The sequence below is a fragment of the Elephantulus edwardii genome, unplaced genomic scaffold (genome assembly GCF_000299155.1).
Source record: "Elephantulus edwardii isolate Elephantulus edwardi_28Jun2011 unplaced genomic scaffold, EleEdw1.0 scaffold00015, whole genome shotgun sequence".
In the NCBI taxonomy this organism is placed as follows: domain Eukaryota; kingdom Metazoa; phylum Chordata; class Mammalia; order Macroscelidea; family Macroscelididae; genus Elephantulus; species Elephantulus edwardii.
Window position 1 is genome coordinate 27,328,807 of NW_006399765.1, and position 22,716 is coordinate 27,351,522.

The 22,716-nt window shown below is 41.3% G+C and overlaps 1 protein-coding gene across 1 annotated transcript in view; it reads left to right on the plus strand.

The window, feature by feature from the left end:
- The window catches only part of DOK5 (docking protein 5), a 171,360-nt gene that overhangs the window by 104,976 nt on the left and 43,668 nt on the right, over positions 1 to 22,716 (plus strand). The window contains exons 5-6 of the mRNA XM_006881650.1: positions 3,138 to 3,327; positions 20,077 to 20,212. Coding sequence (XP_006881712.1) covers positions 3,138 to 3,327; positions 20,077 to 20,212 — 326 coding nt within the window. The remainder of the gene's footprint in view (positions 1 to 3,137; positions 3,328 to 20,076; positions 20,213 to 22,716) is intronic.

The following is a 22,716-nucleotide window of genomic DNA, read 5'->3' on the forward strand; positions in this document are numbered from 1 at the left end:
GAGATAGATAGATAGATAGATAGATGATAGAAAGATAGATTTAAGTCTAGATCTACATTATTGATATCTGGTAGACTTTCAGGGAGCCTGCTGTGTGTCAGGTATTGCACTGCAATATTCTGCTAGATTCTGGCATTTTCTCAGTAGCCCTATCATATAATATGTCACTTTACAGATGGGGAAACTGAAAGCAGAAGGAGATAAAAACTTTACTTGTGTTACAATAACTAGATAGTCATTCTTTTCACACAGCGGTCCGGCCCAGTATTTTTGATATGAGGATTTTAAAAATGTAAAACAAAAACCATGTTTTTGTAATGTAAGGAGAAATTGATCGATATTTATTTAATATATGATTTGCACATCAGGGTAACATATCTGCCTAGGAAGTCAGAAATACTTCAAGGAAAGACCATTTTTTTTTTTTTTTTTGCAGAACCTTATACTCCAGTTTAGTATGCATTGTCACGGAAAGAGCCGGAGTATTGTTTACACAGTAACAGTTTACCCCAGAAAATAGCTTCTAGATTGATCTTTGGAATTGCTATTGTCAAAATCGTACATAGATTGTTCTAGAAAAGCTCACCATGTCCAAGGCTAGACTTCTTGTTTCATGTGACTTTTAAAGAAATCAGTTGTCTCGAGGCCCAAAGGTCACTTCAGGGTGGTGGCACGGATGATGGGTCACCTCAGCGTCCTTGGAATCCAGAAATTTAGTCTCCACTAGAATGAAAACCTCCATTACTCAACAGTAAATGGATTTCTTTTTTTCTTGCCTTTTCATTTAAAATTTTATTGAAAGCTCTCCAATGCTTTTTGAGTTAAATCTAAACTTTAGGATTGTTCCTCTTGCCTAAACACACTTAAATTTGAGATTTCTTTTTATTAATTTTTTTTCATCAAACACTTGAGCCAACACTTTGAGCTAAGCCCTCCACCTGAGAATAAGCCTCAGTAACAATGACAAAAATATTCAGGAACATTCATGAACACACTGATGTTGGTTTACAGTAGGAACACCTGATGCAGGTGAGGCATCTCTCTCTGTAAACAGCTGAGCCTCATAAGGCGGCAGGTGGATCTCTGAGTCGAGCTTCACTCGATGTGACCAATGAGGACACACCACGGCTGAAGGGGCTGTGGGGTCATCTGGCTGGATTACAGACATGGCAGGGGTGGAATTGCCCTGACCCTTCCTTCAGAACACACACCAATTGTTAGTAAAAAATAAAAAAAAAATACTCTCCCTCCCCATTGGAACTATGTCTTCATGACACTTTTATAGCCTATGGCTATTTGGATGCACCATATTGGCCATAATCCATCTCCCTGGAGAGGTTATTATTGACTGTGACCTAGAAGTGCTGGCTAATTCAGAGAGGCTCTTTGTAGACTGTGAAATTGAGCTACAGAGAGGCTAAGTCATTTACTCAAGGTCATATGACCTCACTCTCAGCTCCTCCAACATCAAGGTGTCCCTGGGCCTTAAGGTCGCACCCATAATGTTCATGTTCAAGTAGCAATAAAGCCCCAAATAAAGAGAAACCAGGACAGGTTTAAATTTTATTTATTTATTTAGTTCTTGCTCGAGTGTTCAGATCAGCTTTTATTTCCACAACTTTTGTTTGTGAGACAGGATCCTACTCATGCTGCAAACAGAATCCAGGAGATGGTAGTGTCTATGAAATAGCGTCGCCATGTCCACTTTCTATACCTGAGTTTCCTCTTTTGGCAAATGAGAATCAAAACGTTGAGGAATATACGACTGTTGTTGTATGCTGCCGAGTCAAAGCCGACTCACTGCTGACTGTCCAGGGGTCTTCAGAGGCCAAATATGACCACTAATGAGTATTATGGAACTATTTTTTAAGGCACAATTAACATATATTTCTCTGCGTATCTTTAAGTAATTGTGATTAGAATAATCATTGCTGCCACCATTATTACTGCTATTTAAAGCAAAACTGCTGGTAAACTTCTTTTTATTCTTAGTGAAGACAATCTTTGTTATTCAGAAATTCATTCCATTGGAAGTATATTTTCACACTAATAGTTATAAGAGAGCAACAAATATTTTGTTTTTTTAAATTTTAGAGTCATTCTGAAAATTCAAATTAGGAGGTTCATGAACGCATTACATAAGCACAATCTTCATACCCTACTTATATACCCAACTGAACTCTTTCAAAATGTTGATACAATTATCTTGCTATGAAAACATTTAATTTAGAATATCACTAATATTACATCTTCCTACAATAGTATTTTGTTAGATACCTTTAGCTTGCTAATGAGTAGATTATAATAACTTTTTATTTCTTTTTCCTCTTAAAGATGTTTAACTCTCTAACTTCTTACAGTATTTTTTTAAAAAATGTAACAAATATCATAATGTTTCTTTGGATATGAATATTTGCTAATCAGCCAAGTAGTTTATTTAAGGCAATCTTAGTTAACTTTTAACAAACATTAAAATGAGCAAATGAAGATTTCTTCCTCATGTTTGACTAATAATAGTTCTTTGTTAAAACTAGTTGAAATATATCCATTGGCATTTTTCCCAAGTGGTTGGCCATTTAAGTGCATAATAGCATGAAGTCTTATTTAAGTAATTTGGAATCTAACTTTTATTCAGTTTTGATAATTATAAGTTGATCAATATAACTTAAATATCACTAAACTGTGAGATTATTAGTTTGCACCTGTGTCTTTTATGAATGCAAAGTGTGGTGTAATTAACTTGTACTTGGCAGAAGGAAAAAAATGCTTTTAATGGCTCGACTGCTTTCGTCTTTTATTGACATACAAATTTTTTTTCCTTATGCACATTAAAAATTTCTAAAAATTGTCTTTGTACAAATATCACTTAGTGCTTATGGCAGCCAGATGTGCCCTTTTTTTTTTTTTTTTTTTTTGCATCATTTCATGTGGGCTGCATTTCACAACTTGTTTTCTGGTAATTGATGAGGAAGGTTTAGGTTCCTGTGTGTGTCCCCCCCCCAACACACGCACCCACCCCACGCCTAGAGAGGAGCATGTGGTCTTGAATTGTTTTTAAATGACTCTGTTTTCCTACAGTGTCTGTGATGTGTTGTTATTCCTGGGGATTTTAGACTAACCTTTTGTTTTTCTCCCAGAGAGATTCAATGTGTATTTGATGCCATCTCCTAACTTAGATGTACATGGCGAATGTGCCTTGCAGATTACATATGAGCATATCTGTCTTTGGGACATCCAGAATCCCAGAGTCAAACTCATCTCTTGGCCGCTAAGCGCCCTGCGGCGGTATGGACGTGATGCCACGTGGTTCACATTTGAGGCAGGGAGGTGAGTACCACAACTGTCTGTGCCCGCTTTTATGAATCTTTGTTTCTGCCTCAGCCCGTCATCTGAGGCCTGCGTTTCTCTAGGAGCTCTGACCTGAGTCGAGCTCCAGAACACTCAGGGGAGTGACGGCGCGTTGAACAATTTTCATGTATATATACAACCTGGTTCTTCTTGCCTTCCCAGCGGAGGGCTCTGCTATTTCGCCGAGGTGGTGTGAATTTGCATTGCACAGTTTGATTCTGTACTTTAAACTGAAATTGTACTGGGAAAAAAAAATGAGGAGAAAAGGAACACATTGTGGATCAAGCTGGACAGAGGTCAGCTTCTTGGTTCTTGAAAAACTGTTGCATTGCTGTTTTATTTATCTTTCCAGATTATTTATACCAGGGGCTATTCTCCCACTGACAGTGTGAAGTAGGAGGTTATAAGGTCCTTTTTACTTTGCTCACAGTATGATGGATGGCAGGAACACTGGAAGAGTTGAATGTCTAACACTTGCTTTTTGTGGTTCCCAATCTCACTTGTTCCTTTAAAAAGTTAATCCAGGAGACAGAAGAGAGCGCCAACAATGCTTGTGTTGATCACGATACATTTAACTAAGCAGCGTCTCATTTACTTTGTTCTCCACTCCCTCCTCCAAATTTACTTCATCTTAGTTCTCCAGTCCTGCTGTAACAAAGATGTCACAAGTAGATTACTAACAAACAGAAATTTTCTCACATTTTAGGGGACTGAAAAGTTCCAAGTCAAGGTGTTGGTGCTAGGACAAGCTGTTCTCTGGCTGTTCCTCATTTTCTTTAATATTTGGAAGCATGGTGTTTCTTGCAAATCTCTTTACACCCTGGCCTTCACCTCTGCTGAGGAGTCTCAGTGCAGGGACCTGAGGACCAGCAGACACACTCTGTTTCTGCTGAGCCTTGTTCGATTTTACCGAGTTCCCAACTCTCAGCTCATTTTCTTTCCCTTTTATCTCTTGTAAGACCCAAAGTGTTACAGGCCTTACCACAGGAAACTCTCTTCACATAGGATCAGATCAGTACTTTGATGGGATTAAAAAGTGCTGCATTCCACTCCTAAACTATCTGTTTGTTTTTGCCGTACAGAGGTAACTTGTGGTTGCTGTGATGCTAAACGCTGTGACACTGATGTGTCAGATGCAATAATGGTAACCCATGATGGTAACCATCATGGTTACAAATGGTGTTTGGTGGAGCTTCCCAATTAAAACTAGTTTGGAAACATCAGTGGCATCTACTTCCGAAATAGCTTGCCTCTGGAAATGACAAAAGTTATAAGTGTTCGGGTCTTTCATTCATAGGGTCACTATGAGTCATCTACAACTGGACGACACTTAACAGTAACAACAAGGAAGCATTATATAGCTTCCGTAATATATATAATCTGTATTTTGAGTTGTTAAGAGTCAGAACCAACCCATAGCTGACCCTCCCAGTTTTCAGAGGCAGTAGATCTCACAGGAGGAGAGTGCTCTCCTCCCATGTAGCAGCTGTTGGATTTGAACCATGTGCCTTGGGGATTGCAGTGCAGCTTTTTTTTACTACTAGGCTGCCAGAGCTCCCTTATATAGAAAGAGAATATTTATTATTAGGCTGTAAACTTCCTAGACTGTCAGGGTTTTCTCCCACAGAGAGAGCTACTAAACAAAACAAAGCATGACAAACCAAAACACCCATTGCCATTGAATACATTCTGACTCAAAGGGACCCTCCACTGAGTTTCTCAGTCTTTAAATGTGTGCGTGTCAGGTGACAAGAAGAATGAGTGAAAGTTCAGAAAAGAACATGAGCTTTGTCAGAACAGCCATTCGTATTTTGGAGACAGGCACCACCCTCAGGGGGAACGCCCCTTTCTGATTGGCTGCTCACAAGATGAAGAAAGGAAAGGTGATCACACAGTGTCTTAGTAAACCACAGAGAGTCCCAACCTTGTCAAACTGACCTATAACATTAGCCATTCTTTGCATGAACAGTCACCCACCTCTGATTAACTTGCGCATTCCATTTGAATCAAAAGGCAATTATTTACAATTCACTTTTCAAAAAAATGCACCACTGTCCTGCTCTTACAACAGTGTAAGCAGGTTTTAGAATTCTTTCCCACACTGGTCTACTTTGTTGCAAGTACCTGGAAATTGAAATGCTGGAAACAAGTTGATGAATCTCCCAGAGAATACAAAAGGTCATCACATAAAAACAAAACAAAACAAAACAAAACAAAAGCCAATGAAACAACTTTCATGTTCAGAGCCATTTTCTAAGTTTGTTGAAATCACTTATTCATTATCGCTTTTTAAAAATCAAACTTTGAATCTCAGGAATTGTTTGCTATTTATTACAACCAATAAAATCTCTATATGTTGTTGCTACGTGCTTTACTGTTGGAAGATCAGCAGTTCAACTCTACCTACTACTCTCTAGAAGAAAAACAGGCTGTCTACATGCGCACACATTTAAAGGCTGAGAAAAGCAATGGAGGGTCACTTTGAGTCACAACGTATTCAACGGCAATGGGTTTTTTTGGTTTGTCATGCTTTGTTTGGTTTTGTAGCTCTCTCTCTGGGAGAAAACCCTGACAGTCTGGGAAGTTTACAGCCTAGAAATCCCTATCGGTCAGTTCTACTCTGTCCCACGGGACCACTCTGAATCAGAATTTACTAGACAGTCAACAACAACAACATATTATGTGTGTGCAGTAGAATTGTGCTTCAAATTTGTAAAGGTCACTACCTGCATAGTGTTTAACAGGGTAGAGGGGATGGGTGGATGTGCAGAGCTCCTGAAGTCTCTCAGAAGAAAGACTGGTGGAATAAAAGTGTGGCTATATTGAAGAGATAAATTTCAGAAACTTTTCAATAGTCTTTGGCTAAATGTAATAAAGTACCAAGTTGGAAAATGAAAGAGTTTTATTCCATTACTTTTTATGACCCCTTTATGGCTCGACCTTTGGGATATTTCATCCAAGAACTCCAACAGTTAGATGGTTATAATAACTACAACTCTCACCACAAAGTCTTGTGCCCTTGATATTGTAGGGACCAAAAATATTTACACATTTAGAGAAAAGTTCTTGCTCTGAATACTATTGAAAATCATACTTACTGTGCTTTGTAGGGGATGGTTCAAACTTGAGTTTGGGTGGTCAGAAAGAGGTCAAGATTCTATTCTAAGTATCATACTTCTCCAATAGCATGGTGAAATGCAGTGAACAGGGAGGGGCACTCAGAGAGACCCTAAAACCCAACCCACTGCTGTCATTACATTTCCTAGGCTATAAATCGTAAGAGGAGCAGATTGCCTCCTTCTTCTCCTACAGAGTGACGGGTGGATCCCTGGTCCTGATCTTTTTGCTAACAACCTAGCTTGTAACACCTGCCTAGTCTCTACTCTCCCCTAGTCGCTGACATTGGACAGTGTATACTGTGTAACTTCCCTATGCATTGTTTGTAAGTTTGGCTAAATAGTGTCTTCCTTTCAGGGCTGTTGTAAGTAAAAGCAGTAACTCGTGTAAGAGACATAAAACAGTCCTGAACAGAGAAGGGTTAATCTTCAAGAGCATTTTTAGCTTTGCCTCAGATTCTTTGGGCCAGGATTTTGGCTTGCAGAATACAGTCAGAGAATTAAACCCAAGGTAGTATTACTATTTTATATTTTGCCTGAAAGTCAAATAAAGATGAATTTTTATAGTTGCCATCAAGATGCTCAAGATAATAAGATCATTTGTGTTCTTCCAAGCGTGAAGGTTTCAGATCTACTCTGCTTTATTAGTGAAGATAGGGGGGTTTTTTTCTTAGCTATTTTTGGATGTGTTCAAAACAAGGCAGTTTCATATTAACTAATATCATTTTCTCTCTCTGTGTCTCCCACATCAATAAGTGGGCAGGAGTTAAGTCTCTAGGCAAATAGTTTTCACTTACTCTGTGTTAGTCTGAAGTGGTAACACCAAACACCCCTGGAGATGTAGGAATCTTCTTTCTAAAGACCTTGGATGAACTCATCTCACCTTTAGCCTTGGTCAGAAATGACACTGTGTTATCACTGTCCAGTGACCCACTTTACCCACAAAGCAACAAAGTAGACAGTATTCTATGATTATAAGATATTAGGTAAGGCTCTTCCTTGGAAAGAGACCTCGTATGTGGAAAGGTGGAGGGGTCAGTGAGAGAAAGACCTTCAACCAAACGGATTGACACTGTGACTGCAGCAATGGGCGCAAGTATGGAAGAGAAGATGAAGGCAGCACAGGGTAGGACCGGGTTCAGGTCTGTTGTTCACAGGGCTGCTATGAATCACGCTTGTCTCAATGGGCACGTGACAACAACAACAGAGAAGGTGACGGATTGACATGGTGATTGCAGCGATGAGCTCGTGCCCAGCACTGCGATGATGCCGCAGGAACAGGCAGTGTTGTGATCTCTCATGCATGTCAGTCCGAGTTGGCTTGACAGCAGCGAATCAGAACAGCAGGCAGGGGATGGACTTCTGGGATTGCGGTGCCGTTTCTTACCACTAGGCTACCAGAGCTCCCTAGAGGGGTGGGCTGCTGATGGGTCCACAGTTTTAGAAACTCTGGGAAGAGGAACTCTGTATATTGGGGTTGCTATGAGTTGGAATACTCAATAGCAATTAACAATAACAACAACCAGTAAGTGAGGCATTGGGGTTCTTTGATAGCATTCTTGCCTTTTGTGTGGGAAATTCATGCTCACTACCCAACAAAGGAAGGAGGAGTGGCATCCACTTCCATAATAACTTGCCTCTGGAAACCCTATGAACCTGGAGAGAGGATGAAAGGCACCCAAGCATCGAGGACTCTCCTTCATAGGGTCACTATGAGGGGTCGCTATGAGTTGCCTGCGACTCGACGGCACTTAACAACAACAACACCCAACAAAGAGAGAGCTCAGTTGGCCTACTGGGCAGCAAGTGATGTGACCAAGCCAAAGGTGGGTGATTTTAGTCTGCGGCCCTCAGGCCAGTTTTAATTGTTTTGGTCAAACATTCTTCTAAGTGGCATAGCACTGGTCTGTCCATTTGCTGTACAGAGGTAACTCATGGCTGCTGTGATGCTGAACACTGTGACACTAATAGGTCAAATGTGATAATGGTTACCCATGGTGGACAGTGTTTGGTGGAGCTCCCTGAATAAACAAGCTTGGAAGCATGAGTGGCATCCACTTCTGAAATAACTTGCGTCTGGAAACCCTATGGACTTGGAGAAATGATGAAAGTTATACAAGTGTTCAGGTCTTTCGTTCATAGGGTCACTACAAGTCATCTGCGACTTGACAACACATAACAACAACAACCCAACAAATATGCCTCAGACACAGTCACTTGTCTGCCCGTGAGGCTTACTCTTCCTATAATACTGAACAGACCTCACTGAAGCTTCCAGACTAACACCTATGAGGAAGAAAGTAAAAGAAAATGCACCAAAAAAAAAGAAGAAGAAGAAGAAAGAAAATGCACCAATAAAAATCCCTGTGGATACAACGATCCAATCTCACTCCACGTGAGGTCGCTGTGAGTTGGAAACTGACTTGATGAAAGCTAACAACAGAGTTGTAGTTAATGTAGTTGTACTCAATGGAGCATTTCACTTCACCAAACCAACCAATGAGGCAATGTTTCATAATAATATGATATTAAGTGGAATTTGAAGTTCCCTGGCAGGTAGAGCACAGCACAAAGACACTTGGATAGATGAAGGGTAGAACTCTCTGTGTCAGCTTCAACGAAGAGGAAGAGGCTGCCACACAAATCACACAGGAGATGGCAGTTAGCAACATGGTAGAACTTCAAGTCAGAACTGTAGGTAGTTTAAGTTTTCTAAGCAGGGTGGATTAGCTAAGCTTTGGCACACTCCCCAGGGCTTGGGAATGTTGGATAATTCCATGGGTCTGAAGGAGAACTCTCTAGGGGTGTTCAACATCTGGAGGCCTCTGAGTATTGTAACCTGGGAGTTTTAGAACATGAAAAACAGTAGTTGGGGGTGTAGGCTTACCATGACCTGTCAGTGAGAACTGAGAGGTTTTAAATTGTGATCTCAAAATTGAGCCGAGACAGCACTTGTGAAATGCATCACAGGTACGTGTAGGAAACTGGAAGTCACAGGTGAGTGAGCTGAATCCATGAGCGTTCCTAAGCATATCCCCACCTGTCTAGTGGGATGGTGTCCGACCTAGCACACACGATTGACAGGAAGGTTTAACAAGGGCCACATGAAAACATTAGCAGTGTCAAGCAGGTAGGAGGCAATTGTATCCACCTCAGATGACATAAGCAGAAAAAGAATGCACTATCTTCCGTAACTCCAAGCGAGATTGACTTCAGGCTTGGCTTCCGTGAAGGTCCAAATCATGAAGCCACTTTTCATCTTGAAGTTCTGTTTCTCCTAGAATAATTTTCACTCTGACTTCCAGCAGCTTTGGCCTCTCATCCCCACACCTTCAGATAGCAGAACACACACACACACAAGTGCACACACACACCCTGATTTAAAACTCAAATTCATTATTGTTGAGTCACTTTCAACTCACGGCTGCTCTGTGCCAGAAAGTGGAATTGCCACCAGGGAGTTGTTAGCAGAATCTTTACAGAATCAGATTAACAGTCCTTTCCCCAAATACACCGTTGTGTATGTTCCCACAATACCTCTGATTGCCTAGCGTGTAAGTATTTGCTCTTACAACCTAAAGGTGGATGGTTCAAATCTATCAGCTGTTACATAAGAAAAAGATGGCCAGTTTCCTCCCGTGCAGTTTCCAGCCTCTGAACATCCTCTGGGCGGTCAGCTATGGGTCAGTCCCCACTCAACAGCAATGAATTTGCAGGGGTTTTAGCCTTTGGGTTATACCTGAACACACCCCATTTTGTGCCTCTTATTGGGGAGCAGTGATCAGTGATCCCCTAAATCATCATCACACTCACCAGGTGCTGAGCTGCCAGAGATCTGTAGGAAGAAGTCAGGGATTACAGATGGAATGAAGACGGCTCTCCTCACACCAGAGACTGCTGGTGCCACCAGGAAGGGTTGCCGGTGTGAGGCTTATGAAACCAACAGAAGGTGCCCAATGTTTAACAACTGCTCAAAGCGAATAATGCAATAAACAAACAAACGGAACCATAATGATTTGTAGCTCCCTTCTTACCCATCACGGTGCTGTGCTCTGGGATAGCAGTTCTCATACCCCGTTGGACATCTGGCAACGTCCAGGTGCATTTTCTTGTTGCTGCGAGGTGCTTTGGAGTCATTGCCAACCCGCAGCAACCCTGTGGGCGACAGAACCGAACGCTGCCTCACGATCTGCCACCCGCTGGGCGACATCTCTAAGATCTTTTAACCGACTGCAGGATAGCGAAGGTAACTTGTCGGCACCTAAAAACAAACAAGCAAATACAGTTTTTTTAAAAAATGAACGGCTCACTTGATCGGCGCGTGCGCTGTGTTGTGGTGGTTTAGAACTGTGCCTGAAGTATCTTCGTGGTGTGCCTGCATCCAGCCAGAACAGGCAAAGTTTGCTAGTCGTTACTGGGGACTCCGAGCATCTCTTACATGTGATGCTGTAATCGGGCAGTACTTCCACGTGGTAGGATGTATGTAATATCATTAACTACGCATGTGAAGAGTGTTGAGTGGCAAATGTTTTGACCACATTTTAAAAATAAAATTTAAAATGTAAATTAAAATTAGAAAATGAAAATTAATTAATAAAATATTAATATTATTAAAATAAAATCAATAATTAAATTAACAAAATAATAAAATTAGTAAAATAACATTACAATTAAAAATTTAAAAATAAAAAGGGAAAATATGTTTAAACTAAAGGAACAAGGGGCGTGAGAGGAGCAGAGAATAGACATCTCTGTGGCTGTTCCAATGGCAAAACGTGTTTCCATTGAATTGATTCTTCCTTGTAGCAACCAGAGAGGACTGACTAGACTACCACGTAGGGCTGCTGAGGGCGTGGTCTTTTCAGAAGCTGATGGCTACATCTTTCTCCCTTGCAGTAGCTTGTGAATTCAATCTGCTGGCCTTTCAGATGGCAGTCAAACCTTTAACTGCTGTTGCTGTTGTTGTTTGATGCCGTCGAGTCGTGAACGACTCATAGCGACCCTATGAAGGAAAGGCCTGAGCACTGTTCATAGAGTTTCCGGAGGCAGGCCATTTAGGAAGTGGATGCCACTCCTGCTTCCAAGTTTGTTTTAACTGGGGAGCTCCACCAAACACTGTCCACAGTTGGGTAACCATTATCACATTTAGCACATCAGTGTCACAGTGTTTAACATCACAGCAACCATGAGTTACCCTGTACAGCAAATGGACAGACCAGTGCTATACCACCTGGAAGAATGTTTGAAAAAGCCCAAGCTAGTAAATGGCAAATAAAGGTCACACACTCAGACCTTCTCCTTTCCAAAGTCTGCATTTCTGAGAAAGCTTGTACCCATTGTTCTGTTGGGACGTAGCCTACCTCTGAACTAACGGCTGCCTGCTAAGGAAGGAACTCGCTGGGGCAGGCGTTAAGCGATCAGATGCTAACAGAAGGATCAGCAGTCTACACTCACCAAAAGCTCCATGGGAGAAAGAAGTGGCAGTGCGCGCTTGTAAAGACTCAACTCCAAGTCCACTGTCATCTGGTGGAGTCTGACTCATAGGGACCCTCCGCTAGGTTTCTAAGGCTAGAAGTCACTGTGAGAGGAGATAGCCCATCTGTCTCCCGTGGAGTGGCCAGTGGAGTTGAACCAGTACCCTTTAGGTTAGCATTTTGACACACTGAGGGCCTTGAAAACCCTCCAGGGCAGTTCTTACTGTCCTAGGTGATCACCGTGAGTGGAGTCCACACAGTGGAGACGGCAGGGGACCGGGGCTGAAGAAGCAGCACCCCTGCAGACAAAGCTTACTAAATCCGTTCGGAGGATCTCGTCAGAACACTGGTGTTGTGTGTCATTACGGTCTGGATCCCGACTCCTGGTGACCCTACAGGTCAAGAGTGTAACCAGCTTCCCCGTCTATGATCTCTGTGGACACAGATCACCAGAGCCATTTCTTTCAGAGCAGCTGGTGGATTTGAACTTCTCACCTTTATCTTGAACCCAGGGGAGTGAGCCAGTTCAAAGACCTGGTTTGAGCACTGCGTGGCCAGAGTGCCTTTTCAGGATATGTCTCCTTACCTCAGTATATTTCTCCTGCCTCAGTATGGGTGGCTGCATCTGTCAAATAAGGCAGATTTACAAAGCTGCCGGCAGTCTAAACAAGCCCCCTGAGATGTGCGTGATGATACGCCTTCCGTTTGCCGGACTTCAGCGCTGGACTTCCCTCTTTACTTTTAGCAGACAACCTCTCGGAGGAGCGTTATCCTGAGCAGAGACCAGTAAGAGTTTTCTAGAGCCTATTTCCTCCTCTACTGCATCCGCAAGCAAATATGGCCATATCTCTTTGTCCTTAGAGAACATTCAGGCTAGAAATATACAATTTTTAATAGCACACAACTACACAGTTTCATTTTTTCCATCCATTACCTCCGGAGAAACCCAATCATTCCTTTATTTTTGGAAGCAGAGCCCCATTGCTTCTTTTGTTTGTTGTTGTTCTTATCTTTTTTTGGCTTTTTTTCCACTTCAGTGCCCTGAAGCCTTGGGGAGACTCATCAAACTGGCAGGACCCTGGCTTTTTATGGGGAAGAGCTAGTTGACAGGAAGCTCTGACTGCGGAGACATCCCCTGTGGAACATTCTAGAACCTTTATTGTTTAAAGAAGGGTGCCAGGTGCCCAGGAAGTTTTCTTGTTAATTTTACAGCTGGCTGCTGAGTTAGCACACCTCGGTGTCAGCCTCTGTCTTGCCTCTTGACAGATTTAAATGAATACCCTGGGCCGTGCACCTGCAGGACGGAGACGTGCTCAGGTGATATTTGGCAGAACGTTCTAAATAATTACCGCACATGATTGCTTCCCTTTCCCAGCCAGGGAGAGTCTCTCTGGTGCCTTTGACACATTTAAGTGCTGCCAAGAGAATGTGAAAATAAAAATTGCATATATAAATACTTTTTCTTTAAATCGAATGCACCAGTGTGGGAGAAAAATATTGTGTTTATTTATTGGCTGTAAAAAACAACTTGACGAGCCTTGGAAACAAAAACCATTGCTTCCACATGCATTTCGTCCTAAAAACAAGCCCAGTTGGTGAACATTTTCACCAAGGAAAGAACTTGCTCCTTCCTTTAATTGGTGACATTACCAGCGTGGTGGCCATGGTGCTGGGAGACATCTTTGAACACTCCTCTACTTGTTTTTCAGAATCTTGGAGACTCAGGAATTTCTAATTTCTGAACACATCATAGTGAACATGCTCATTTTTATTAAAGGAGTAAAAGAAAATGAACCAGTGCAATGTACTTCATTCCCCCTCCTTTCTGCAGCAAAGAGATTTGAAAACAAATATGCTGAGTATCTGAAACAGGTTTTCTAATGAGAAAGAGATTATCTTCTTTTGAAAAATATTTAATGGTCATTTATTTTTCATTACTCTTCATAAAAATAATTTTTCATAAAATTTGTGCACATGTATTCTGACTATTCCAGTACCTAGGAAGAAATGCAGCCACAGTGCTTGGTGGAAACCAGGATGGTGAGGCTTTGTCTCACATAGTTTGGACATATTGCCAAGAGGGATCCATCTTTACAAGGGAACGTGAGGCTTGGAAAAAGTGCCAAGTTAGAGAAAGGAAGACCTTCAGTGTGATAGACTGCACGTCTTACTGTTCACCCTTCTTCCTAAATGCATGCTTCCTTCCTTAATTGCCCCTCTGATCAATACGGCCCAATTACATGACATTGTTCATGAATGTTTTTAACGTGTAAGCCTTGATTTGCTATATAAGCTGTAAGATCCTCAAAGAAACAGCCCATGTCGTCACCTTTGTTTGCATTCTTCTTCCACCGCTGTTGTGTGGCTTTCCTTCGTGGTAGGCATGACAGGGGCTTTATTCCTTCAATTACAATATACTGACAAATATAAGGTTTGACACGGATCTAATAACAGCTTTTGCAGATTAAAGGTGGTACAAGAAATAAGCTCTTCAGCACACATGCTGAATACGAGATGAACCCACTTTTAGTAATGTTCCTGTAGTCTAAACCCATACATCTTGGAAGTGAAGACATATGGAACTTATTGGCTTATTGACTTGCTTTTGTTTTATGAGTTTAGTGCACCAGGAAATAATTTATTGTGGGTTTTCATTAATTTAACCACATTCATATTTTTCCAATAAAGTATTTTGACATGAAGAGAAGAAATAAAGTTTCTACAGGTTGGGCATCAATGCTTCGGAAAAAAACTAGCATCCAGGTGGTGACAATGAGTGATCTTTGAAGACCATTACTCAGGGACGTCACTGCTGGGGCCACTGGCCATCAGCTGCATAGGCTGCCTCTCCTCATTCCCACCCCGACTGTACTGGATTCATTCTATTTCACCCACCTCAAGGCTTGAATTCTGCAGATTTTTTTTTCATTCTTTTCCCATTTTTTCATCCAAGGACCTCTCTTGCTCCACGTGATTCAGTGAGTTCTCTCTTGAAATAAGACTTGTCTGAGAAGCCTAGGTCAGGCTTCTGACTACATCTCCTCTTACTCTGTCCACACACTCCGCTCTATGACTGTTGGCTGTGAATTCAGTAAACGCCGAGAGCTCTGGTAGCATAGCAGGTTCCGATCTGGGTTGCTAAGCAGAAGGTCACTAGTTTGAATCCATCTGCCACCCTATCAAAGGAAGATGAATAATGTGTTTCCACAGAGGGTCACCATGAGTCACAATCAACCGGAAGAAGGTAGGTTTTTGTTTTTTTGTTTCTGCAAAATAAAGGCCAAGCCGTGTTCTAGACACTGGTGGAAAAACGGAATAAATTAGGTGGGAAAACCCCCCAACCCTCTTCCTAAAGAGTTTATATCCAATAGAATAATGAAAATGCCTGTTATTTAAATACCTTTTTTTGTTTATTGTACACATCTTATTCAAGATCTGGAGTAAATCTCTGTGATATTTGCTATCTTTAAATTTAATTTACAAATGGAAAAATAAGCTTTCAAGAGATAAATGACTTGTTCAGTATCATAAAAATGGTATGGTCTGAGGCAATCTTTGTAGTCTCAGAAGTTTAAACTGAGCCTGCCATCTTGCGTGCTGTGCCACACACGGGCAAAGTTTCAATCTGTAATTCAGAGGGTCGCTAAGAGTCTTAGTTTACCTGATGACGGCACCCAACAACAACGTCTGGCACCAGCTCAACACATGTTTGTTAAGTGGATGGATGACTTTCCCCAGTTATTTCCTGAGCTCCTGATTGCTTCTAGATTCTTGACTAATTGCCTGATTCCTCATTTGGAATGGCAGGTACATAATTTAGGTAAAATGATTATGGGACACTGGAAACTAGTAAGTACACCTATAATAGCCATGGTTTGTGCTTATATTTGAGTGCTTATTTTTACAGAGGACCTAACCCAAACAAGCACACCAGTTGTTGTTGAGTCAATTCCTCCAGCTCAGGGTGACCCCATGTGCTTCAGAGTAGAAATGTGCTCTGTGGCGTTTTCAGTGGCTGACTTGTTTGCCAGGAGGGCTGGTGAAGGAGCCACGCTGTGTACCGAAAGTCTTGCCTCTCCAGAGGTTCTAATCCACAGGAGAAATATGGGACACTTCTTCCCAGGTGACTTGGAAACCCAACCTAGCATCAGTTATGAGTCAATTCCAACTCAGAGGCAACGTGGGAGTGTACATTTTTTTTTTGTTTTAAGTAGATTGCCAGGGATTATCTCCATGGCACCTTTGTGTGGCCTCAAACCAGTAAGCTTTTGGCTATCAGGGAGTGATTGAATGATGTACACCTCACAGAAGACACAGGAAAGGCTAAGATCAAAGCCGTTATTTCATTTTCTCTGGGTAATTGAAGACTATAAAGAGTATCTGAGGCATCTGGGACTACTTTGGATGCTCAAAGTGTGTACAGGGTAAAAATCAAGACAGAAATTAAGATGTTGGAACATTAAGAAGTCAAAATGTGGACATATGCAATTTGGGTACTGGGGAGTCCATTAGGACACCTTAAGTCTGTGTCAGGCTTCCTCCGGGGAAGGGAGGCAGACTTTGGGTGTCCGGTTAGTGAGACGATTATGTAACCTGCTCCCTCTTTTCTCTTTATTTCCTTTCTTTCTTTTTTTTTTCTTTTCCCCTTGCTTGCCTTAGGGAGCGAGCTCATTATGCTAGTTTGATGAAGGGCTGTAGTAACATTTTAAAGAGGGTTGTAGAAATGCTTATGAAACAGTACTGAACAAATCCACTGGGAAGGAGTGAATGAAATAAAAGAACATGCGGAGAGGGGATAGAAGAGACATTAGAGGAGAGAGTGTGAAAGTCAGTTATTGTTCTGAGCAAGTTTCAGGGCCAGGCGTGGACAACCAGTCCCAACAATCAAATGCAAAGGCTGGACTTCTCATCCATTTCTAGTTTCCTGTGGCTCCGGGTCAGAATGGGTGACTTCTTAGCCAGATCTGGTTAATGGAGGCATTTGGGCCCTTAGAGCCTTAAAGAAATGAACTGTCAATGTTTAAAAATCATGTCATTTCACATAAAAATCAAGATCCCTACCTTCTCTGAAACAATCATATTAACTTCCACATGGGAAGTTAAGGGAATGCTGGTGGTCAAGTGACAAGAAGCTGCACTACAATCCCAAAGGCATGTGTTTCAAGGCTACCAGCTGCTCCATGGGAGAAGGGTGGGCTATCTCCTCCCATGAGAGAAACTGCCCCTGAAAACCCACTGGAGGGTCAGCTATGGGTCAGTTCCGAATCTATGGTACACAATAACAACAACATCAACATGGGTATTGAGTAGAGCTGACCAGAGCCTACTGGGTTTAATTGATATCATTAGCTACGCTAAAACTAGCGTACATGATTGAGAGAGCGGCCCTCGGCCCTGCCTGCGTTCTGTAGGTGATATGTGAGATGTGTGTGCTACGTGTGACTCAGTTCCTAGAAGAGTGGAATGCACATTTTTAAGAAGCTACTTCATCTGACAATTATTTTTATTTCCTTTTGTAAATCACAGTACGAATTTAGAGATTTCAAATACTATTAAAAGAAGGCTCAAGATTCATTATATCAGTCAGAGGCAGAGAAACAAAACACACAGATTCATTGCTTTCTGGTCAATTCTGACCCATATTGATCCAATTTTTGTTGTAAGGTACCCTCCAGTTAGAACTGACTCCTAGCTGACCCTTCGCTGGGTTTTCAGAGACAGTAAATTGCATGGGAGGAGATTGCCCGTCTTTCTCTCATGGAGCAGCTGTTGGATTTGAACGGCTTGCCTTTGAGTTGGAAGTGTGAATCCTTTCCACTAAGCCACCAGAGCTTCCTGTTGACCCTGGAGGACGGTGCTTCTCCACAGGTCTTCCAAGGCTGCTCTCTTTAAGAAAGCAGACAGTGAGACCATCTCTTGTGGAGTCATTGATGGAACTGTTGACCTTTTGTTAGACAGGAGACTGACTGCTTAGACATCTGGCTCCAGTTGAAAGAAGACAGGAATTCAAAAGAGTTCCTTGAAAACAACGCATCTTGCTAATTAGTGAGTCATAGTATACATTGGTTGCCATGCACCCAAATGGAATTAATGGAAACATATTTTTTTTAAAAAAATATAGATTGGCATCTCTCCACAAGTATGAAATAGAAAATATCATGGCTTATAGATATATAGTCAATAGTTATAGACAGGAAGATATACCGAATCATTCATAATGTGAACTAATAACATTATTTGTTCAGTTATAAAAGCTTTGAAAACCATGAGAGAGTCAAGTTTGAGAAACACAGCTTCTGCATTACTGTTACTCATCATTCTGCAGGTGAGACGCAGGTGCCTTCATCTTTTTTGGAACCCAAGTTGACATATAAGCTTATAAAGAAATAAGCGCAAACATAAGGCTACTTTATCTTTGGGGAGAAAATTGCCTACTTGATGAAAAAAAGAGGTATAAAAACTTAAGACCTTGTGGAATTCGACACCAGAAAGTCTGCTCAAGTTGACGTGGCGGTTGAGAGGAGGACATTCCAGTGAGGGCAAAACACTTTAGGAAGTCTTCAGGAAGGAAATTGAGCTGGAGTGAAAGTGCTTTCAATTTTAAGTTTAATTCTTCATTAAATTGGAATGACTCAGTACACAATTACAATCATGTGGATGACCTCATGAGGTGGTGTTTGGCTCAGTTAACCAAAAGAACCATCGTTTCCTTTATCAATCTGTCTTCTTCTTGTCCAACTCATGTGGGTGAAATTCAAGCTCGTCAGGGATTTTCTAATCTCCAAGTCTAGGACACACAAGCAGAAAAATTCCATGTGGCCCTGGCATAGGCCCAGTGGAGAAAAAATGAGATTGGTATAAATATCATGTTTTCTTTTGTTCATTGCACGGGCCAGGGGAGCTAAACTAATTGCTAATGGTTTGGATTCAATGATTGACTTGGTTTCTAAGTTGCCTCAAAGAGTTCTTTAGATTTGTGCAAAAGTCAGGTTTAAATTTAAATTCTAAGCAAGAAATCTCAAGTGGAAATAGTAGGATTAAATCTCAGAATGGTTTTATTCTTAAATAAACAAAGAATAACTGATCAGCCACCAAGTAAACAAAAACTGCCTCTTTACTATTTTATGTATGGATGTAACAAAATCAGAGCTTTCTCGGATGATCTGCCCATGACTTTATCCAAGTTATTTCAAATTCTAAAATATATATTTACGGGACTCTGGTAGGTTAGTGGTAAGGAACTGTGCTGCAATCTCAAAAGCGCAAGGTTTGAATCCACCAGCTGCTCCCTGGGAGAAAGATGGGCAGTTTTACTCTCCTGCAAATGGAAACCCCCCTGGAAGATCAACTATGGGTTGTTTCCAAGTCACTAGCATATAACAACAGCAACAAAATATATTTGGTTACTTAAAAGACGTATTTCACAGTTACCTAAATATGTGATGCCAGTCTCTCCTTGTTAATGATGTGACTTGTGCTCAATTGAGTCTGAGATGGAAATGATCTTGCTCTTCAAACATAACAATTCTTTGTCAAACACACACAGCCTTTCTTGAAGGTCTTCTCTTAGACTTGCTCCATTATTTCTCCAGAGCCATGTGTGTTAAGAACAGTTACAACAAAATTCTTCACTCTGTTTGTTCCATTAGCCTGAATAAAGTTTGACCTAGGGTTTTGGACATAAAAGAATCTTTGGGACCACTGTTTGTAAAAAAATGTTGGAGTAGAACACAGAATTGTCTTTGATATCTGTGCTAAATAGCGAAGTCATTGCTAAGAAGTTTTTCATGGACTTTAAGGTGAGATTCAGGTACACAGGTGAACTTTTGGAAATGGTGAAGTGAAGGTAGGAATTATACCAACAATCAAAGCATTGGGCATTTGTAATTTGCTTGGTGATTATAAAAACATGTCAGCCTAACGTGACTGCCTCCCTGCTCATATTCTTATCAGTTGATTAGGCAGTTAGAAAGAGTCAGTGTTCCATTGCAAACAAAAACAAGAAACTTAATCTCCTTCTAAAAACAATGATGATAATAATAATTACGGTCCTGGGTCTCAGAGAATGTTCTAGACTGTGCTGCATTGGATTTCTCAGAGCTGGATTTCTCAGAAGCTCTCTGTTCTTGTTTCCACAGGATGTGTGAGACTGGTGAAGGGCTGTTTATCTTTCAAACCCGGGATGGGGAGGCCATCTATCAGAAAGTCCATTCAGCCGCCTTGGCGATAGCGGAGCAGCACGAACGCTTGCTGCAGAGCGTGAAGAATTCAATGGTATGTTCAGAAGGTCTTCCCTATGATCCGATTCAAACCTCGGCCGAATGCAACCAGGGCCGTGTAGATGCTGACAAAAAGAAAGTAGCATCCGCGTCTGTCTGAGCACATGATTTCTTTACAGAAGGGTGTCTGGTGTGGGGTAAATGCCATTCTTGGGCTGTCTGAAGTGGCCAATTGCTATCACTGTCACCATTTAGCCTTGATTATCTGCTTTGTGATGTGTTTACTGATCGTGTTTATCTCTGTTAACATTGACTTAGACATAGGTAGATTTCCACAGTCACAGTTAAAGTGCATTATCTACATGTTAATGTAGGTTATTTATATCAGATGTTAGCATTCTAAATACTAAGAACAATGCTAACAACATCACTTTGTGGACTAAAAAGACCCTGTCTACAGGCTTTCGGCTATCCATGCACTTAAAGTCTGCTTGACAGACCTCTACCATCATCGATGCATAAGGATGCTACGAACAGATACACATGCAAGGCCGTAGGCTCTTTTCTTCTGAATGTCTACACTTTGTTCATGGTATTGTATTGGATCTGTGTGTGGCACAAGCAGCTATGATTCCTGAGTTTTATGTTTAAGGTAAGCAAATTCATGAAATTGTAAATTAAAGTACAACCATTGAGTAATGCCAGTTATGCACTATGGGTACAAACACATGCACCAGACTGAACCTCTGAGAGGAAATATACAGAATCCAAAGGAACTGGACCAGCATGGGAAGAGTTGGGCTGCTGGAAACTGTATTATTGCAATGTGTAGGCTGGTTGGATTTAAGGAGGAAAGCCATCGCAATGACACGACCTATTCAAGGCAGCCCCAGAGTGATCCCAAATGGCTTGTGCACACTATACTTCAGGAGTTTAAAACAGAGGACAGTAAGATTTCCTCTGTAAATAGACAATACATATTTTAGCCTTTAAGAGTGAATACCATCTTTGTCACAGTTACCCTTTTATTACAATAAAAAACAACCATAGATAATGGGTAATCAAATAAGCACGGCTTTGTGCCTATAAAACTTTATTGATGGACATTCAGATTCACACAGTTTCACATGTCATGAAATTGAATTCTTCTTTTTTATTTTTATTCAGGCATTTGAAAATGTAAAATCTGGTTTTTCACTCTCATGGTTTGTACTGACAGAGCTTGTGTCTGGATCATAGGCTGTAGTTGGCCAGCCTGTCTTTGAAAGCAGCAAGTGTTCTGTGGGCACTGTCATGACCCAGGCATTCTTGAGAAAGTTAGGCTGGGCTTGCCAACAATTTTTGGAGCTGGCAATGGTGGACATGCCCTAGAGGCTTGGCATGGATCAGGGGTAGACACAGTCATGAAACAGCAATATAATTTATCCTTAAGTCTCCTTCCTGCCCATGGACCTGGCTCCAACACCAACTCTGCACCCTCTAGCTTGGTGAAGGAGGCAAATTATCATGTAGCTTTCTTTTGCTCTTTTGTAAAATGGGCAAGATGATAGCATCCATTTTAAAGTCTTCTTGTGAGGTTCACATAAGAAATCCACACAGGGCATTCAGTTATGTGCCCATGTACTGAGTTTCAGCCAATGGTAATCATGATTTCTATTTTTGTTATGAATAGCTGTGCTATCATTAGTATTGCTATTACTAGCCAGGGAGTCTCAGTGTGGCTAGATCCCAGTGAGGATGAAACGGAGGAAGCTGGCCAGATGGTATTGTTGTCGTTCTTGATTGCTGTCAAGTCAAGTGCGACTCATAATGATTCTATGAACAAAAGACCTAATGCCTTTCTATAACTATCATTGTTTCTCCAAGTTCATAGTTTCCAGAGGCATGTGATTTAGGAAGTGGATGCCACTCCTGCTGCCAAACCTGTTTTACAACTGGGAGCTCCACCAAACACTGTGGGAAACCATTATGGTATTTGATACCCCAATGGCACAAGGTTCAGCCTTACAGCAAACCCAGGTTACTTCATACAGCACATTGACAAAGGGTGATTTACAAAGTGAAAGAATGTTCCTCCACATATAACAACATAGTCTCATTTAGCAGTGGTTAAGTGCTGTCATGTTCAATAAGACTCATACTGACCTTTACACAAAAGACCTGAACTCTGTTCTATAACTAACATAATTTCTGTACATTTCTAGGATTTATATAGTTTCTAGAGACATCTAGTTTAGGAAGTGGATGCCTCTCCTGCTTCCTAACCTGAATCAATCTAGAAGCTCATCCAAATAGATGGGTAACCATTATGGTATTTGACATGACGATGGCATGGTGTTCAGCATCACAGCAACTCCAAGTTATTCAGTACAGCAAATAGACAAACGATTGCTGTGTCACTTGAAGAACATTAATTCTAAAATGAATAGGTTTTAAAGGCACAGCTGTTAGGAGGCCTCCACCCTTGGTCAAAGGTTCCAGGAACATCTGTTTTTGGAGGGAGGGAAATTAGCTAGAGCTATTTCAGTCTTTTCTGTCTGCTCTCTCTCTCTCTCTCTC